The sequence below is a fragment of the Astyanax mexicanus genome, chromosome 1 (assembly GCF_023375975.1).
Source record: "Astyanax mexicanus isolate ESR-SI-001 chromosome 1, AstMex3_surface, whole genome shotgun sequence".
NCBI lineage: Eukaryota > Metazoa > Chordata > Actinopteri > Characiformes > Acestrorhamphidae > Astyanax > Astyanax mexicanus.
This window is the reverse complement of record NC_064408.1, coordinates 122031080-122048959: the sequence shown is the minus strand read 5'-3', so window position 1 is coordinate 122048959 and position 17880 is coordinate 122031080. Positions and strand designations below refer to the sequence as shown.

The 17880-nt window shown below is 36.5% G+C and overlaps 2 protein-coding genes across 3 annotated transcripts; both read right to left on the bottom strand.

The window, feature by feature from the left end:
• Positions 1–712: 712 nt before the first annotated feature.
• On the bottom strand, positions 713–10841 carry srsf10a (serine and arginine rich splicing factor 10a). 2 transcript variants are annotated; one of them, XM_007234768.4, is made up of 6 exons: positions 10671–10841; positions 8246–8350; positions 4882–4985; positions 3550–3721; positions 3417–3458; positions 713–1720 (listed from the first exon to the last, which is right to left on the bottom strand). In XM_007234768.4, the coding sequence occupies exons 1-6, from the start codon at positions 10733–10735 to the stop codon at positions 1447–1449; spliced, it is 762 nt and encodes a 253-aa protein (XP_007234830.2). In that variant the 5' UTR covers positions 10736–10841; the 3' UTR covers positions 713–1446. The 2 variants fall into 2 exon arrangements, with proteins under 2 accessions (XP_007234830.2, XP_007234831.2); XM_007234769.4 differs by lacking the exon at positions 8246–8350 and having other exon boundaries at positions 4882–5775; positions 10671–10832.
• A 1777-nt stretch (positions 10842–12618) lies between these two features.
• On the bottom strand, positions 12619–16733 carry fabp10a (fatty acid binding protein 10a, liver basic). The gene is made up of 4 exons (XM_007234770.4): positions 16594–16733; positions 15090–15262; positions 13479–13568; positions 12619–12740 (listed from the first exon to the last, which is right to left on the bottom strand). The coding sequence occupies exons 1-4, from the start codon at positions 16658–16660 to the stop codon at positions 12690–12692; spliced, it is 381 nt and encodes a 126-aa protein (XP_007234832.1). The 5' UTR covers positions 16661–16733; the 3' UTR covers positions 12619–12689.
• Between the last annotated feature and the right edge of the window lie 1147 nt (positions 16734–17880).

Here is a 17880-nt window from a genome sequence, read left to right as displayed (position 1 = left end):
TTTATCTATAGGTGAGCTGTGCACCGTGCTGCTTGATTAAGGGCGTCAGTGTGTCTTTGCTATCGTAACGACAAGAAAAGGGTGTAACGTAAAATAAACCAATCAGCATGTCACTTGCTTATTATTCCCTTTAAGAACCAGGTGAGCTCTGACTTGATTGCTATTTTAACGGCGCAGCAACCTGGACCTGTAAAGCAGAGAAAACTGACCTGCTTATTCACGCTGCTTATTGCTGATGTAAAAGTTGGGTTTGTGCACTGCTGCATGTTCATGTGTGAGTAACAAACAGGAGGGTACTGGTGTTGGGGATTCACCTGTTGACAATTCACTGCCAAGGTAACAAAGAATGTCTGACTAGGTTTTATTCAGTCAGTGTTGCACCTGTGTTTTCTGTTGACAAGATAGCAAAGCACCAGACATTTACCTGAACAGACCTAATTTCCAAACCACCACGCCCATCAGTGTATTCAGAAACACTGTTGCTATTTAAACGAGGCAGGAGGATTATGTAAAAATATACTCTTGGCAGGGTGTAAGATAGCAATGCACAGGATGGAAGATTGGTTTCATTACTAAAAATATAGAAAGAAACAACTTTTAAAATGTGAACCTTTATATTTTAAGCCTTCAAAAAATAACATCTTGTAAAACAAACAAATAATCAGGGACAGATTCCAAACATTGGAAAACAAAATGTACATTTTTATCCACAAACAATTTCCAAAAATCATAATCCAGGAAACTAAAACCTTTTTTTAGTTTCCACCAAAAAAACACAACTGAGGACAGTCAGAATCTTCTGGAAGACAACTCAAGTCTGAATTCTGACCATCTGCTGCTGCTGGAGGTTCAAGGAAATTTTATTTCCTGAAGAGAAAATCAAAATGAAAAGGAAAAATACTGCTCTCGGCCAAAGCGTTCGCTTTTAAACATAAAAATAAAGAAAAGCAGCTTCTATGTTGATCAAAGGAAAAATAAATACGTTAAACGTTTTACGCAGTTTTAACATCTTTTGGTTACAAAACTCAAAATTGTAACAGCAGCCTTTGTTCTGCCAAACCACAAAAAGGAAAGGAAAAAAAAGAATGAAAACTCAATGTAAAATGTCTATAATAGACAATACTGAACTACATTTTACGTTTTCTTTTTCCTCTGGTCCGTTATCTACTGCTGACTGTCTGAATAAGAGAATATGAATTTTAAATGTTAATTAACCTTAACGACAAAACCTGAATATAAAGTAATAACAAAAAGTAGAGCTAAGGCTGTACTTCAGACGTATATTTTACACAAAAAAAAGTAAGTAAGTAACTGAACCTGTTTCTGTTCGTGAGTTATTTTAACCCAAAAAATAAACAATACACCAGAAAGCTTTGACGAATCCGTAAATAACCCAACCGTTCTGTGAGGCAGGGTGACCTGCAGGGGGCGCTGCTGTTCAGAGTCCTAGTGGCCGCCGGATTTTCGCCCGGCCCAGGAGCGCGAGCGCGACCGCGAGCGAGAGACGGAGCGAGAGCAGGAGCGCGAGCGGGCGTGGGTCTGCTCCTCTCGGGTGCTGATGGAAGGGGGCAGGTCCTCGGCGGGGGGGCGGGGCGACCGAGACTGGGAGCGAGATTTACGGCTTTTAGATTTGAACCTGGAGTCGGGGGAGCGGGACCTGGACCGGCTACGAGACGGACCGCCGCGGTGCCCCCGACCGTGATCCCGGGGATTCCTGTACCTACAGAGAGATAAAGAAAGAGAGAGAGAGAGAGATACAGATACGAGGGAAACAGTGAGTGAAAGATACAGAGAGATACAAGAGTAACAGAGATACAGATACAGAGATACAAGAAAAAGAGAGATAGGAGAGAAACAATAAGAGAGATACAGATTTGCTTATTTTATTTATTTTATTACATTTTTGAAAACCATTTTCTTCACTATAATGTATTACTTTGTGTTGATCTACATGCTCTGCTAACAACTTTTATGGTGAAGCAGATTTTATTTTCCAGCAGGATTTGGCACACTGCCCACACTGCCAAAAGTACTAATTGGTCTTACATAATATTAAAATTTCATGAGACACAAACTTTTTGGGTTAAAAAACGTCTTAAAATTAAAAGGCTGCTCCACCTGGGCATATTTTTCAGGGTTAATCCTCCTTAATATTCTGTTCCTAATCTTGATTTATGCATTATGAACTAAAACAGGGGTGTCCAAACTACGGCCCGCGGGCCATTTGCGGCCCGTGAGGTATTTTAGAAATAGAATGAAAGTTGGCCCGCTGTTAAGCATGTTTTTATAATGTGAGATTCAAAGTTTGAACGCTAGGTGTCAGAAACGGGCCAAAGAGTCTAAAAGCGGAGAGAGTGCGCATTGCTAGCGCAGAAAAACTGGGCAAAGAGTCTAAAAGCGGAGAGAGTGCGCATTGCTAGCGCAGAAAAACTGGGCAAAGAGTCTAAAAGCGGAGAGAGTGCGCATTTCTAGCGCAGAAAAACTGGGCAAAGAGTCTAAAAGCGGAGAGAGTGCGCATTTCTAGCGCAGAAAAACGGGCCAAAGAGTCTAAAAGCGGAGAGAGTGCGCATTTCTAGTGCAGAAAAACGGGCCAAAGAGTCTAAAAGCGGAGAGAGTGTGCATTTCTAGCGCAGAAAAACGGGCTAAAGAGTCTAAAAGCGGAGAGAGTGCGCATTTCTAGCGCAGAAAAACTGGGCAAAGAGTCTAAAAGCAGAGAGAGTGCGCATTTCTAGCGCAGAAAAACGGGCCAAAGAGTCTAAAAGCGGAGAGAGTGCGCATTTCTAGTGCAGAAAAACGGGCCAAAGAGTCTAAAAGCGGAGAGAGTGCGCATTTCTAGCGCAGAAAAACGGGCTAAAGAGTCTAAAAGCGGAGAGAGTGCGCATTTCTAGCGCAGAAAAACTGGGCAAAGAGTCTAAAAGCGGAGAGAGTGCGCAGTTTTAGCGCAGAAAAACGGGCCAAAGAGTCTAAAAGTTGCCGTAATTAAGGAGTTTAATATTGAGAGACATGAATTGAAACATCAATTTGAAAAATCTTAGTTTACACAACACTGCCAAAGATAAAGATAGTCAAGTAAAATTATGTGTAAATGAAAGTAATCAGGAAAAAAGTATTGTTTAAAGTGGTATATTTCATTATTTGTTTTATTACAGAGTCTGTGGCCCGTGACTTCAAATATATTTCTCCTTCTGGCTCCCAACAAAAACAAGTTTGGACACCCCTAAAATAAAATGTGTGAAGATGTAACTAATTTTGAAGAAATACAGAAGCTTTAAACATTGCTAAAATGTACAGTATGTAAAATATTTAGTCATAGTTCTTGCGATAGATGTTGCGCAATCGCATTTTAGGCCTGTTTTTTACACTCTTTTTAAATGAGGCTCCAGGTATTGAAGTGGCACATTTTTTCCTCTACTCACCTGTCGTTCTCGTGACTCCTGCTTCGCCTGTGTCTACGAGACCTGTTCATTTAAATAAAGATATTAATAAAAATTCCAGTCCATTATTAAGGAAGTTTTAGAAAATACAGAAGTAGCAGATGTGATCACTCACTCTCGGGGGCTCTCTGAGCGTCGCGGTCGCCGCTCGTATGACGGACTACGACTCCGGCGTCTGTCGTAGCTGCGGCTTCGTGAGCGTCGGTGACGTCCGTCGCGGTCGTAATCGTCGTATCTGGAGAAGCTGCGAGGGGAACGCCTCTCTTTGGACCTCATCTGTCCTGGAGCTTAAGAGTATGAGAAAGAGTACAATAAATGCTCTACTTGTTATTATGTTGTTGATGCTTATCTGGCTGGAAAAGGTTAGCAAATGTCTAAAGAGTTTGGAATCCACCAATCCACAGTCAGACAGATTACAGTGTACAAATAGAATAAATTCAAAACCATTTTTACCCTGGAGTAAGAAGAAGTGGTTGACCAACAAAGGTCACTCCAACAGCAAGGCGTGTAATAGCCTGCGAGGTCACAAAGCACCCCAGGGTAAATTCTAAGCAACTGAAGGCCCCTTTCAAGCAACTGCTCTACAAAAGAACATTGCTGGCAGAAGTCTACTAGAAGCAAGTTTTATTTACTGTAAGTGTGTCACAATTCAGGGGCTGCATCCTTCAAAGGCTGTGGCCTATGAAGGTGTGTCCAGCTGTACTGAAATGGTACAGTCTACCCTACGGAATATGTCCTGTTTGAGATTCCACTCGCCTCTACCGGGGCAGAACGGAAAAAACGATGGAGCCAAAGATTTTGATTCCACATTTAGTTTGAGACCACAAAATACCAAATTAATTAAGTATAGGTTAATTAACTGTGCAATTACTTCAATGTTTTAAAAGTGAACAGGTGAAACTGAACATAAACAAATACAAGGCCGTAAAAAAAAAGTAAAAAAAAAAAAAAAAAAAAAAAAAAGGATAAACGCTTATTTATTACCTTCAAAACATATCGGAAAATACATTAATTACATACAAAAATATTAGTACCCTTCTTTGTTTAAACAAAATCCAGACATTAAAATGCCTTTTAAATCTCATATTCAGCTGTTTCTATCGTTTTTAGAGATTGAGGACATGGCAGAATTAATCATTGACTAATTGAAAAAAATAATCATCAGATTAGTCGACTACCAAAATAATCATATACACACTACATAATACAGCCTACTCCTCTGCTGACACCGCCATTTTCTTTGCTGGAATAAGTAGGCATCTTGGGATAGCATGGGCTGTGAAGGATACACCAGGTGAATCCTTCGTTCCCGTATTTGTTGGCTGCATTCAAAGAAGCCTTCGAAGGATGCAGCCCCTGAATTGGGTCTGGTCCAAAAGGAGCTTAAAACCAAATTCTGAACATTTAGAAATATTGAAAATGCCAACTGTAGGTGTGTTAAACTTACTTTTCCTGTCTCCTTGTGCGAACTGGATCTCAATCTGCCGTCCGCAGACCCATTTACGGTCCAGATTGTGTAGAGCGTCCTCTGCGTCTCGAACATCCTCGAACATGCTACTGCTGTTAAGGTTTTGCATCTTAACACACACTAGTACACACTATACATTCACAAACATTCACAAACACGTGAATAAACACTGCCACAGCCTCACTGACGTTCACCAACGTTCACCAGACAGGACCAGGTTCATTCAGTGCAACAGAATTTAACACAGCAGAGACAGCAAAGTGGAAACATCAGGAGAAATCAAGATTTTTTTTTAAAAGGGAGGCGTCATTACTGGATTACTCATACTAATTAAAAATTAAAAACCTCTTTTTAACCTTAATTGGTGGAATTTCTGCATGTACAATTAGGAAATCAGCATGAATCACCAAGTCTGAGTAGAAATAACGATTCAACAATGGCATTAACACAGAATTGTGAGATTACAAAAACTAACTTTAAGACTTTTATTAAAATTATGAACAAAAAAGAGGGAAGAATGCAGATACTCCAGCAAAGGTAGGATACAAAAATTAATACTGGTTACCTTTAACATGCTTGAGCTTTGACCTTGAGCTTTATTCTCTTTAAGCGTTTCCAGAGGGGCTTGGGGGGGGGGTTCCCGCTTGTCTTTGCCTCATTATCTTTTCTCTTTTCCTCTCTCTGTTTGGAACATACCGTGGCCTTGACTTTGGTCCCCTCTTTGAATCTTCAAGCTTTAACTTTCTCTCTCCCCTCTATTTCTTGCCGCCTGAATCCTTACGGTCCCTTTGGCTTCAATCTACTCTACTTCAGCCTTTACTTTTAAATATTCTCTGTAGGGAGGGTCTCCAGAACTGTATGTCTTTACATTTTCTGAGACAACAGAAGAAATAGCAGTTAGGAGACAGCGCCCAAAAAAAAACACAGACAAATGATATTATTTCACAATGTCATGATCAAAACCCGTTTAAAGGAGCGGATCCTGCAAAAAACCCACTTCACACAGTTTCCTCTTTTTCCTTTCATGACAAAACCAAAAAGTCAATCAATCAATTAGGCGAAACATGCTTGGGGTGTGAGGCTTGGAAAAAAAAATGTTCTGCATTGTAGATTAGTAGTGCAGTTATCTAAACTATGATGAAAAACATAAGGAATTACTTGGTTAAAAAAGCAGAATGGGTTTATTTTATATTTTAGATTCTTTAAAGCAGCACCTCTTGTTTAGATTAGACAGTTTTGCATATATTGGCTGGATTTTTTTTGGAGTCACCTAGAAGTCAGGCTTTCAGTTAACAGTTGTGCTGAACTCATCAAGAGTTCATAATTACTTATGCAATAATACATTCGAGGTTCATGCTATAACGCTTCATATTGGCACTATCTGTTTTGTTATAAAAACTCCACAGGTTAAAATAGATCCATTGCTGCACTGTTTGTAGATGCTATGTTATGATGAAAATGGCACTCATCAGGACTGCCCCAGCCTCAGAAACCGCAAGTTAACAGCACCCCAGATAAGAGCGCCTAAATAGGTCTGTCACGTTTATTACATTATCGACCAATCGTACAATAAAGGGACATGACTTCTAGAGGTGTGCCAAAAAATCGATTCACATAAGAATCTTGATTCTCATTTACTACGATTCAGAATCGATTTAAAATGTCCCAAAATCGATTCTAAGGTCCAATCCCATTTCTTCCCTTGGCCCTACCCCTACCGAAGCGTTTTTCGCTCCGCCTCCCACTGCCCAAAGCGGCAAGTGGGAGGCGGAGAAAGCGATTGGCTGCGCCGCCGTAGTGTGTAAACGTACCATCACCCCTAAGGCGGGTAAAGGATAGGGCTTGTTCAAACAGAGATCTTCCAGACCCACACAGAGCGTAGGTGTATGAGAATTACCGGTAAGATGGCAGAACAAGCACTATATTACCTTAGATTAACGTGTAGTTTTAATGTTTTATGGCAGAATGCTTCATAACAAGCATAAAAAAGATCGCTAGTAGTTAGTTTCAGTAACTGTTAGCTAGCTAACTAGCTAACTTTCCAGTTCCACCTTAAATAATGCAACAGGTGGCAGCGGGCTGCAGCATTTAAGGCGGAACAGAAAAATAAAATAAGCTAATCAGAGCTAATTTCAGCTCCTCATCACAGAGGAATTAAGGAATGGACAATATGAATTAATTTCTCCACCTCCTGCCCCCTTTCTGAAGAAATATAACGACCTTAAATTAACTAGTTAATCAGCAGCTGCTCCTGAACTTTAGCGCTCCAATGCTATCATCACATCAGCGTCACCTACACACCACCGCTAGTAGCCTGGTAATAAAGCAGTGTTATTTATTATTTATTTATTGTTCATTGACAAACGTCATTGTGATATCCCAGTGATTTCTCTGTCACTGAGGACCCACATTCCTGCACATTTTATTGTTTTTGTAACACATTACCTGCTCCAGGACCAGTGTATATTATGGAGGCTTTTTTCAATAAGATTCATAAGCCAGAAGCAGAAATTTGTATAATTCAAATCGTTTTGAATCAAAAATCGATTTTGAATCGAATCGTGGCCCCCAAAATCGGAATCGAATCGAATCGTGAGATAGTAAAAGATTCCCACCCCTAATGACTTCAATAACATTTGATAATCGTGATATCGTCTATTGTGTTTATTTGTATGTTTGTTCACATATATAACAGTAACAAGTTCTTAGCCAGTCATGCAATACCACACCAATGCTTCAATAACTGCGACCCTATGTGTGGACAGTGTGGACTGCAGTAGGTAAAAAAAACATTTAACTATGATTAGTTAAATTGTGTTGTTTTTGAAAGAGTATAATTGCTTTGTTATGCTATAATAGTACCATTATATCAAAGGCATTAAATTGTCTCAAAATGACAATAACATGGATTATGGCAATCATTTCTGGCACGATATATTGTCCACCAAAATGTGGTTTGTTTAACACTTCACTACATGATTCCTTATGTGTTCCTTCATAGTCTGGGTCATGTGGTGTGTTTTTTGGCTTTCATAGACAACAGTATGCCAGAAACCCAATAAGCAAGTCTGTCTTGGCTGATCAACTTTATTTGAAGAAACGTGGAAAAAATGTCTATTACCTTCTACTACCTTCATTCACAGTTTGCAACAAGAGCATTATTAATTCAAGCCAATATTTTAAGAAGCGAACTTTATCAATGGCCAATTAACACTATTTTGCGGTTTGGAGAAACGCTGTATATTAGATTTTTGCGTGAACCACTCCTTTAACTCGAGTACATCCGTCTTTTGGAGGTGACCATCATCTTACTCTTCTTCTTACATTAGCGTACAAAGGATATTGAATGTATGCAAATCCTCTTGGTCGACGAGAATAGAAGTCAACTGGAATGTAGACATCTACAATAGGCCCATAACGACCAAACTCACGACGCAAATCCTCTGGCCTAAAGCACCATGAAATGATAGTTCACTCATGACATGTCTGACCGAGAGACTAGGTCTCTGAACATCTCCAACCTGGGTTAGCGTCATTTAAAATACCTCAGATAAACATGTAAACACTAATTAAACATTACTTAAATTATGGCTCCTGTAGCATTATGCAAAGAGAAAGAGCTGCCTGAGAATTTATACTTGTGGTTATGTTTTCTTTTTGCCTCATCAGCAGTTTGGGAAAACAAACATCTATGGTTTGGTACAAGCTATTTTTTGTGGTTTCTGAAAGTGTTTTTTTCAATTCTCATATTGGTGCATTCCTAATCGTTACAGTAAGTTATGTAAAAGTAGTAGAAATTAACCGATTTTACTATTTACAACTATAATTAGGTTAACTAAACTGAAAAGGGTATGCATTAATATAATGTAATTCTATGTAATGTGCACTGTGCTGTCATATAACATAATTAAAAAAAAAATGCTATGATTTTGCACTTCTGGCCAGCTGCTAATTGAACTTTATTACCAGACCTATAGTATGAGCACCTGGGCTATGCACAATGACAATGACTAGATCCAAAGCTGATCTAGTTACAGGTAGAAATATTACATTAATCAATTAATACCTTGTATTACACTGTCAGAAAAAAATAATAAATGTGTAAATCATTTAGGTTAAAGTTTATTAGTTTTTTTTAGCCTCATTCAGCTGACATTTCAAACCGTTTCTTGCTGATGTTTTTAATGTATGCAGGAAAAGGTCCAAACAATGCTGGCAACACTGCAACACTGACCATGCTACTTCATTGATGAAAGCCATTACTTGTTTTATTTTATATACTCTCTGTAACTCTTAAATGTGTATATCGGCATTGGCATAAATGTACATTTGTAACGTATGATCTAGTTTCTGGTAGAAATGTTACATTAAACAATTAATATTTGTATTACACTGCCAGAAACGTTAATAAATAAGTAGCTAAATTATTTAGGTTATTACGTTTTTAATCTTAAGGCAGGATTTTTGTCTCTTTAAGCATTATTTGTCTCATGATTCCCAATAGCACTGTATTCCAAAAGGTGAACCTGGAATTAATGCATTTCATAATTTCGTAAAGTAAGCAGATAATTTGATAACATTTCTGATCATTATTTCAATATTAAAATAGTTAGCTAGCTACATTTCAGATATTAATGAAAGCTTAAAAATACCTATAAACTAATAACAAATACAGCTCTGGGAAAAAAATGAGACCACTTAAAATGACGAGTTTCTTTGATTTTACCTCTGGAATATAATCAAGAGGAAGATAGATGATCACAAGCCATTAAACCAAACTGAACTGCTTGAATTTCAAAAGCAGTGTGTAAGACTGGTGGAGGAGAAAATGATGCCAAGATGCATGAAAACTGTGATTAAAAAACAGGGTTATTCCAACAAATATTGATTTTTTTTTACTTTTAAAACTTTATAATTATGAACTATGGAGTTTTCTTTGCATTATTTGAGGTCTGAAAGCTCTGCATCTTTGTTGTTATTTCAGCCATTTCTCATTTTCTGTAAATAAATGCTCTAAATAACAATATTTTTATTAGGAATTTGGGAGAAATGTTGTCTGTAGTTTATAGAATAAAACAACAATGTTAATTTTACTCAAACATAAACCTATAAATAGCAAAATCAGAAAAACTGATTTAGAAACTAAAGTGGTCTTTTAATTTTCTCAGAGCTATATTTCCAGTGCAGCCAGGTGACAAGGATTTAGCTTCTTATTAATTTATCTGTTCCACCTTAAATTGTGCAGCAGCTGCATAAGGCTGCTATAGCCATTTAACGTTAAGGTGGAACGTAAAAATCCCAGCTCAACCAACATAATATAGAGAACATTACATTTAAGAAACGTTTAAATTTACTGTAAAGACCAATTTAACGTCGGGTAATTTAACTAAGACATTTAAAAGAGGGAATAAACGTTATTTTAAGGATGAAAATCGCTGTGACCTTTCCTACGTGTCGTATTTTTAGCTAGCAGAGTTAGCATTACCTTATTTGGTCATTAGCGCTGCAGGGTTTGCAGCAAATACACTAAAATTAATGTTTATATATTAAAAACCACATATATAAATATAAAAGCAGGGAAATACAGAGAATATACCACTCTTTAATCCATTTATCCGTTTTAAAACAGAAACGTTAACGCTAGCGTTAGCTTAGCTATTTTTCAGAAACCCCGTTCAGTTAAACGGCAGCCTGAGGTAAAATTAGCTTAGCATAGTTAAAAGGGGAAAAACACAGAAAATTATCAGTAAAATCCAGCGCAGACCTACCTGCTTTCATCTGAAATATTCCTGATGAACAGAGAAGTATTAGGGGGTCTCAAATATCGCGCCATAACTCAGTAATCCCGAGTTAATCTCAGTATTTCTACGATTGTGTTTATATTTGCGCGAAGCCGCTTCGGCCTTTCGGGTTTTTCCGCCGATTTGGCGCCGTGTCGTCAAGGCTCTAGCGCGCATGCGCACCGGAGAGGACTTTTATTATATGTTTAATCTTATTTGTTGATCTGAAAAAGCATATTAAAACATAATAAAATGAACGTGGACGTTTATCCTAATTACTAACCACATTAGATCACAATGAGTTATGATAAACGAGAGGGGACTGTTAAAAATCTAATTTCATCTGTTTTTAACAAATTTAACTAGTTTGATTTTTAACTAGTATTGTTAAATATTATTAACATTTTTGTATCTAACTATATAAGCCTAAAACAGCATATTAACACATCAAAAATATTATTTTTATTTATATTTTGTTTTGTTATTTAGTTTTTGGGGACTTTTATCTAACGGGAGGGGACTTTGTTGTCTATAAAAAAACGTTTATATTAAACAATAAAAAATTGGGGACTTTTATCTAACCTTAAAAAACAGCATATTAAAACATGGAAAACTATTGTGAACGTTTATCCTAACTATTACACGTATTAAATCACAATAATCACAAAATTAAATGGTTATATTAAAAAAAAAAATAGTAGGCACTTTTATCTAATTCCAAGTGTTTTTAAGCCTGAAAAAACACTTATTTTAAAATACTAAAAAAACAGTATTTTAAAGCATAAAAATGTGTGGGGACGTTAATCTGACTGTTAGTAGTTTTATAGTGTGAAAACGAGCATATTAAAACGTAAAAAGGGGATTTTTAAAAACGATATATTTTTGTCTATAAAAACAAAAAAGTGTGTAAAAATATTCACAGTGGTGGTGCAGTACCAGATGGAACAACATTATGGTCCTAAGTACTACAATTTAAAATTTATATAGAATTAAAAAATATATATTTTTTAATCAAGCCAAATATACAAAAACAAATAAAGAATCGCTTCAGAGTATATTTAACCACTAGAGGGCACTAGAACACTGAAGTTACTCAATTTCTCAGCACTGATCAATATCAAGCTTCAGTACTGCAGACATAATTTAAAGCTTTTAAACTCTAGTTATTTAAAGAAAAAAATATTTTCTGTAAGTATTCTCAAGTGCAGTCCCAAAAGACCATCAAACCCGTCATATATACATAGTGTAATTGTCTGAAAGAAAATCTAAATTGAACACTTAAACAATGAATATTATTAGTATATAATTAAAAATAAATAAATAATTAAGCCATATAAAACGTGCTAACATGCCAGCAATGTACCTTTACCAAAAGTACAAAAACAAACAGTCTCTAATAGTGGTGCTTAGAGTACTAAATAACTAATAAAAATACAAATCAAGCTAAATTGATGCATTGTTAAAATATCTTCTTATTTTATTTTAAAGATATCTATTTTAAGTGTAATCTGTCTTTGACACCTAGGAATGCAAAATGGTTTTCTACACTAGCTAATTAGATATGATATATGACACAATGTTTTGTGACACCCAATGTGTCTTAAATAATATGTTAGTATGCAATTGCAAATTAGCTATGAAAGTTGGGCTCAAGGGACCACGTCATAAAAAATACAACGAGCACCTTGTGATTTCTGTGATTTCAGCTGGTAATAATTAATTATAATAATTAATTATGACATGCAAGCTATGGGGGAAATGCATTAAATAAAAAAGTAATAATGATATGTTGTGTATGGGTAATTCATTAAATAAAACTAGAGAATATGTAAGAAATATCTTATATGTAAGTTATACTTATGTTATTAAACTATAAACTAATGAGAATAACCGGTCAGCTTGTCCATCATAGATCAAAAAACACACAGACCAATGATTTTGATAAACGGCAACTTTTATTTACAGAGATGTTTCAGGCTGCAGACGCTTTCAGCTGAACAAGTGACTTCACATCTTCTTACTCTTCCTGATCATGGTGGTCCCGCCTACGGTCAGGGTCTGACGAGGAGAGAGAAAGAGAATCAGAAGTACAATAAATACTGACTGAGTACTGAATACTCAGTACATGAGTCATATTGAGTACTGAGTATATAAGTAATGGCTAAGAACTGACTGAGTACTGACTGTGTTAAGTGTAGTATATGAATAATGACTGAGTACTGGGTGTTGAGAATATGTGTAATATCAGTGTGTTACAGTAGGAGTTTCTGATGTTCTGCTGTATGAATGTGAATAAATCTGGATTAGTTTAGTGTTTAACTCTGTAGGAGGCGTGTTTGGGTCTGAGGTGGTTCTGAAAGCTGCTGTAATCAGTAATAAAGCTGCTGCAGAGAGTTTAAACCAGCAGTTTGAATTCTAATGCTGTTTTATTTTGATGGCTGAGAGTATTAGGCGTATAAAATCTGCTTTATTGAGTCTGGCAGAGTCATTAGAACGCAGAGAACCGAGCGATCGGAACCGTCTCTGAGTCCATTCAGACTCTATAAAGCCTCCTGAATGAAAACACTGTGTTTATAGCATCTGGCTAACGAGCTCTGAGCTCTGATTAATTATTCCAGCTCTGAGATCAGTGATCTGCTGCAGCATCAGGACCACATCGCAACCCCCCCACCCCCCCCCCCCCACTCAGCCCTCCACCTGATTGGCTGAGAGGTTTTCTAGTAGTACCAGTGTCTCATTATAACGTGTGTAGTGTGTGTGTAGTGAGAGCAGTGTGTGTGTGTGTGTGATACTCACCTCGACCATCTCTCCTCCTTTGATCTCCTGCATGTGTGAGAACTTGTCTGTCTGACAGATGAGCTTCCCTGCCTCCATCTTCACAGTGCACTGAAACAAACACACACCACAACATCACTGAGCATCATCTTCATCATCTTCATCATCAACATCTTCATCATCATTATCTTCATCATCATCATCATCCTCATCATCAACATCATCACCATCATTATCTTCATCATCATCATCATCATCTTCATCTTCATCATCATCATCATCTCCATTATCATCATCATCTTCACCATCATCATTATCATCATCATCATCATCATCATCATCGTCATCATCATCATTATCTTCATTAACATCATCATCATCTTCATAATTTTCATCTTCATCATCATCATCTTCATTATCATCTCCATTATCATCATCATCTTCACCATCATCATTATCATCATCATCATCATCATCATCATCATCATCGTCATCATCATCATCATCATTATCTTCATTAACATCATCATCATCTTCATAATTTTCATCTTCATCATCATCATCATCATAATTATCATCTTCATCATCATCATTATCTTCATCATCAACATCATCATCATCATCATCATAATTATCTTCATCCTTATCATGATCTCCATAATCTTCATTATCATCATCATCATTATTATCATCTTCGTCATTATCATTATCTTCATCATCATCATCATCATCATCATCATCAATATCTTCAGCATCATTATCATCATCATGCCATTGTTATCTTTATCATCATCATCATCATCATAATCTTCATAATTATCATTATCATCATCATCATTATAATCTTCATTTTTATCTTCATCATCATCATCATTATCTTAATCATTGTCATGATCTTCATCATTATCACTATCATCATCATCATCATTATCATCATCATAATCTTTATCATCAGCATCTTCATCATCATGATGATGAGATAATTGTGTAATATTGTGATGAATGCATTTTTAAAAGAAAGGTGCTGAACATTAAAATGTATTTTTTTTAAAAGAGAAAATGCAGATATTTTTGCTTTTTCTCAAGCAAAAATTCAGATAAATGTACAATAATTAGAAAAACAATATTTTAAAAAATTATATGCTTACATTTTTAGGAATCTAAAAAAATACTTGTCAGAGAATTGTACTTTTTTTTATAAAAAAATACAGAATATTTAACTTATTTCAAGCAGGAAATGAAATATGTATTTTTTATTATAGAAAATGAAGAATAATTGGTTTTTACTTTATTTATTTCTTAAACAATAATGCAGGAAATGTAGCTTTTCTCAAACATACTTATAAATATTTCCAAAAAATACTGTATATAATTTATTTTAATTTAACAAAAATATACTACAAATATTTACTTTTGTATACTTTTATTATTTATTTTCTATAAGAAAGATGCAGACATGTTGATGTTTATGTTTCATTTTGATTATGAAAAGCAGAGTTTTACTTAAAAAAAGAATTGTCTGCAGATAATTGTACTTTTTTGTACTTTTTAAAGAAAGAAAATCAGAAATGTTTATTGTTAAATAAGAAATAATGACTGAAACAGAGTGAAATGATCTGCTGGTTTGTGTACCTTGAGCTTCCTGCCGTCCATGGTGGTGATCTCCGCCTCCTTGCCGATGGTGAAGGAGTTGGTGACGGATTTGCCGGGGGTTTTGGAGGTGATGGTGAAGTCGTTGCCGCTCTGCTGGATCTCGGTTACGGGTTTTACATCTTTGGCCATTTTAATGACGTCTTCTGGCAGAGCTGGAGAAAGAGAAGATACCAGTAAAGTTAAACCAGTCTGTACTGGGAGTGTAGAAATACTGATATATCACAGTATAGTGATATTTTATGTACAGTACAATACAATATCCATTCTATCAAACACAGTATTTATATATAAATAATAGATTATGTGTGAAGATTGGTGTTGTTCAAATTGGATCAACTTTTCTTTTACCCAGGTTTTATATATATGGTGTGTTTTATACCATAAGAGTTTTTAAAAAATTAATGAATTAAAAATAAATCAAAGTATATTGAAAAATGTATATCGTAAGCCTTTACTTAGCTAGCTAATTTAGACAGGGTAGATATTCATTAATTTAAGCAACATTAAAGCCACAGAGGATAACATGAACTTAAAGAGGCGCTAATTTTTTTTTTACAGAATTGTTTTAATTCAGACACATTGGAGGATTTTCCAGCATAAAGTCCTGTTTAAGATCATCCACAGCATCCCAATCAATCAGACTTTAAGTAGATCACTCCTCCAAAACCTTCATTTAGTTTATTTTAATCCATTCAGAGGTGAACTTTGTGTTTGTGAGCTTTGGGTCATTGTCCTGCTGCAGAACCCAAGTACACCTGAGCTTGAGGATCACTAAGGAACAGATGGACAGATTCTGATTCTCCTTCAGGATTTTCTGATAAACAGCAGAATTCCTGCTTCCATCAATTACAGCAAGTTATCCAGCAAGTTATCCTTAACTGAGGTGAGTGAGATCCTGCAGTTCTTTAAATACTTTAGCTGTTCTGGATTCTTTTTTATGGATCTCCTGGATGAGTTCTTCATGCCCTTTTGGAGTAATTTCTTTAGGTCGGTAAGCCGGTCACTCCTGGGAAGGTTCACCAGTGTTCCTTTTGTGTTTTCTCCATTAGTGAATAATAGTGAATCACTGTGGTTCTCTGGAGTCCCAAAGCTTTAGAAATGACTTTATAACCTTTTCTACTCTGATAGATGATCAGTGACTTTTTTGAATTTCTTCAGATGGGGGTATAATAATAATAATGTGCTGCTTTTTGAGATCTTTTATCTGCTTCATGTTGTCAGACAGGTTCTATTTAAGTGATTTCTTGATGATTCTACAGGTCTGGTAGTAATCAGGTCTGGTTGTGGTTAGTAGTGAAATTGAACAGTTAATGTATTGGGGGGCAAACACTTTTTCACACAGGGCTCGATTGGTTTGGATAGTTTTTTTCCCCCTAATAAATAAATCATTATTATTTAAAAAGTGCTTTTTTATATGTATTCAGGTTATATTTGTCTGATATTAATGTTTGTTTGATGATCTGAAAAATGTAAGTGTACTCACAGATGGCCCTGAGGAACTCCTCGTAGTTCTCCTGGGCGTAAACCTGCCACGTTCCGCTGAAGGCCATTTCTGCAGAAAGTCTCTCCTTCACCACCACAGGATAAAGCTCAGACACCAGCGTGAAGATCCGCACAGCGTGGAGAGGACTCGCCCACCACCCGTGTACTTATAGTGGTCCTGAGAGCCCCCCCCCCGCTTCACTAATCATTAACCCCTTCATAGTGGAGCCCTGTTTAAACAACCTGGAGTTCATTTACTTCTGCAGTTTGGTGACCCCACAGCACAGCTGGCACACAGTGAAACTCATTAGAGGAACTGGTATTGGGTCCCATGACTTTTGCCATGTCTCATGGAAGCATAGGAACTCTATCATAGGAACATAATCATGAGGAAGATGGATGATCACAAGCCATCAAACCAAACCAAGCTGAACTGATTGAATCTTTGCACCAAGAGTGTAAAGCATAAAGTTATCCAAAAGCAGTGTGTAAGACTGGTGGAGGAGAACATGATGCCAAGATGCATGAAAAAAAACTGTGATTAAAAAACAGAGTTATTCAACTAAATACTTGTTCTCTTTGCATTATTTGAGGTCTGAAAGCTTTGCATCTTTTTTTTTTTTTGTTATTTCAGCCGTTTCTGCATTTCATTTTCTGCAAATAAATGCTTTAAATTACAATATTTTTTTCTTTGGAATTTGGGAGAAATGCTGTCTGTAGTTTATAGAATAAAACAACAATGTTCATTTTACTCAAACATAAACCTATAGCAAAGTCAGAGAAACTGATTCAGAAACTGGAGTGAACTGTACACACACAACTTCAGAAATCCATCTGCACCAACTATCATATTATCAGTGCGCCTAACTGTGCACCGTGTGTCAGTGTGTCTTTGCTATCATAATGACGAGAACAGTATACCTTGAACGTCTTGAAAGGCACAAAAGGCATGTACTAATTCTCTTAATTAATCATGGGTGTGTTTAATTTTGGGCGTAAATCAGAGTGTCACTTGCTCATCATTGCCTTTAAGAGTCAGGTGAGCTCTGACTTTGGCGGATTGCTATTTTAACAGTGCAGCTACCTGGACGTGTTCAATGTTTCTCAGCAGAGGAAACCGAGCTGCTGGTTGATGCTGTAAAGGAGCTCCAGCAGCTCATTAATGGGAACAGCAATGTGTTACCAAGATAGCAATGAACGTCTGACTGTTGGCGTCTGTCTAGGTTGTATTCAGTCAGTGGCGCACCTGTGTTTTCTGTTACCAAGATAAAGAAGCAAAACTCCAGAA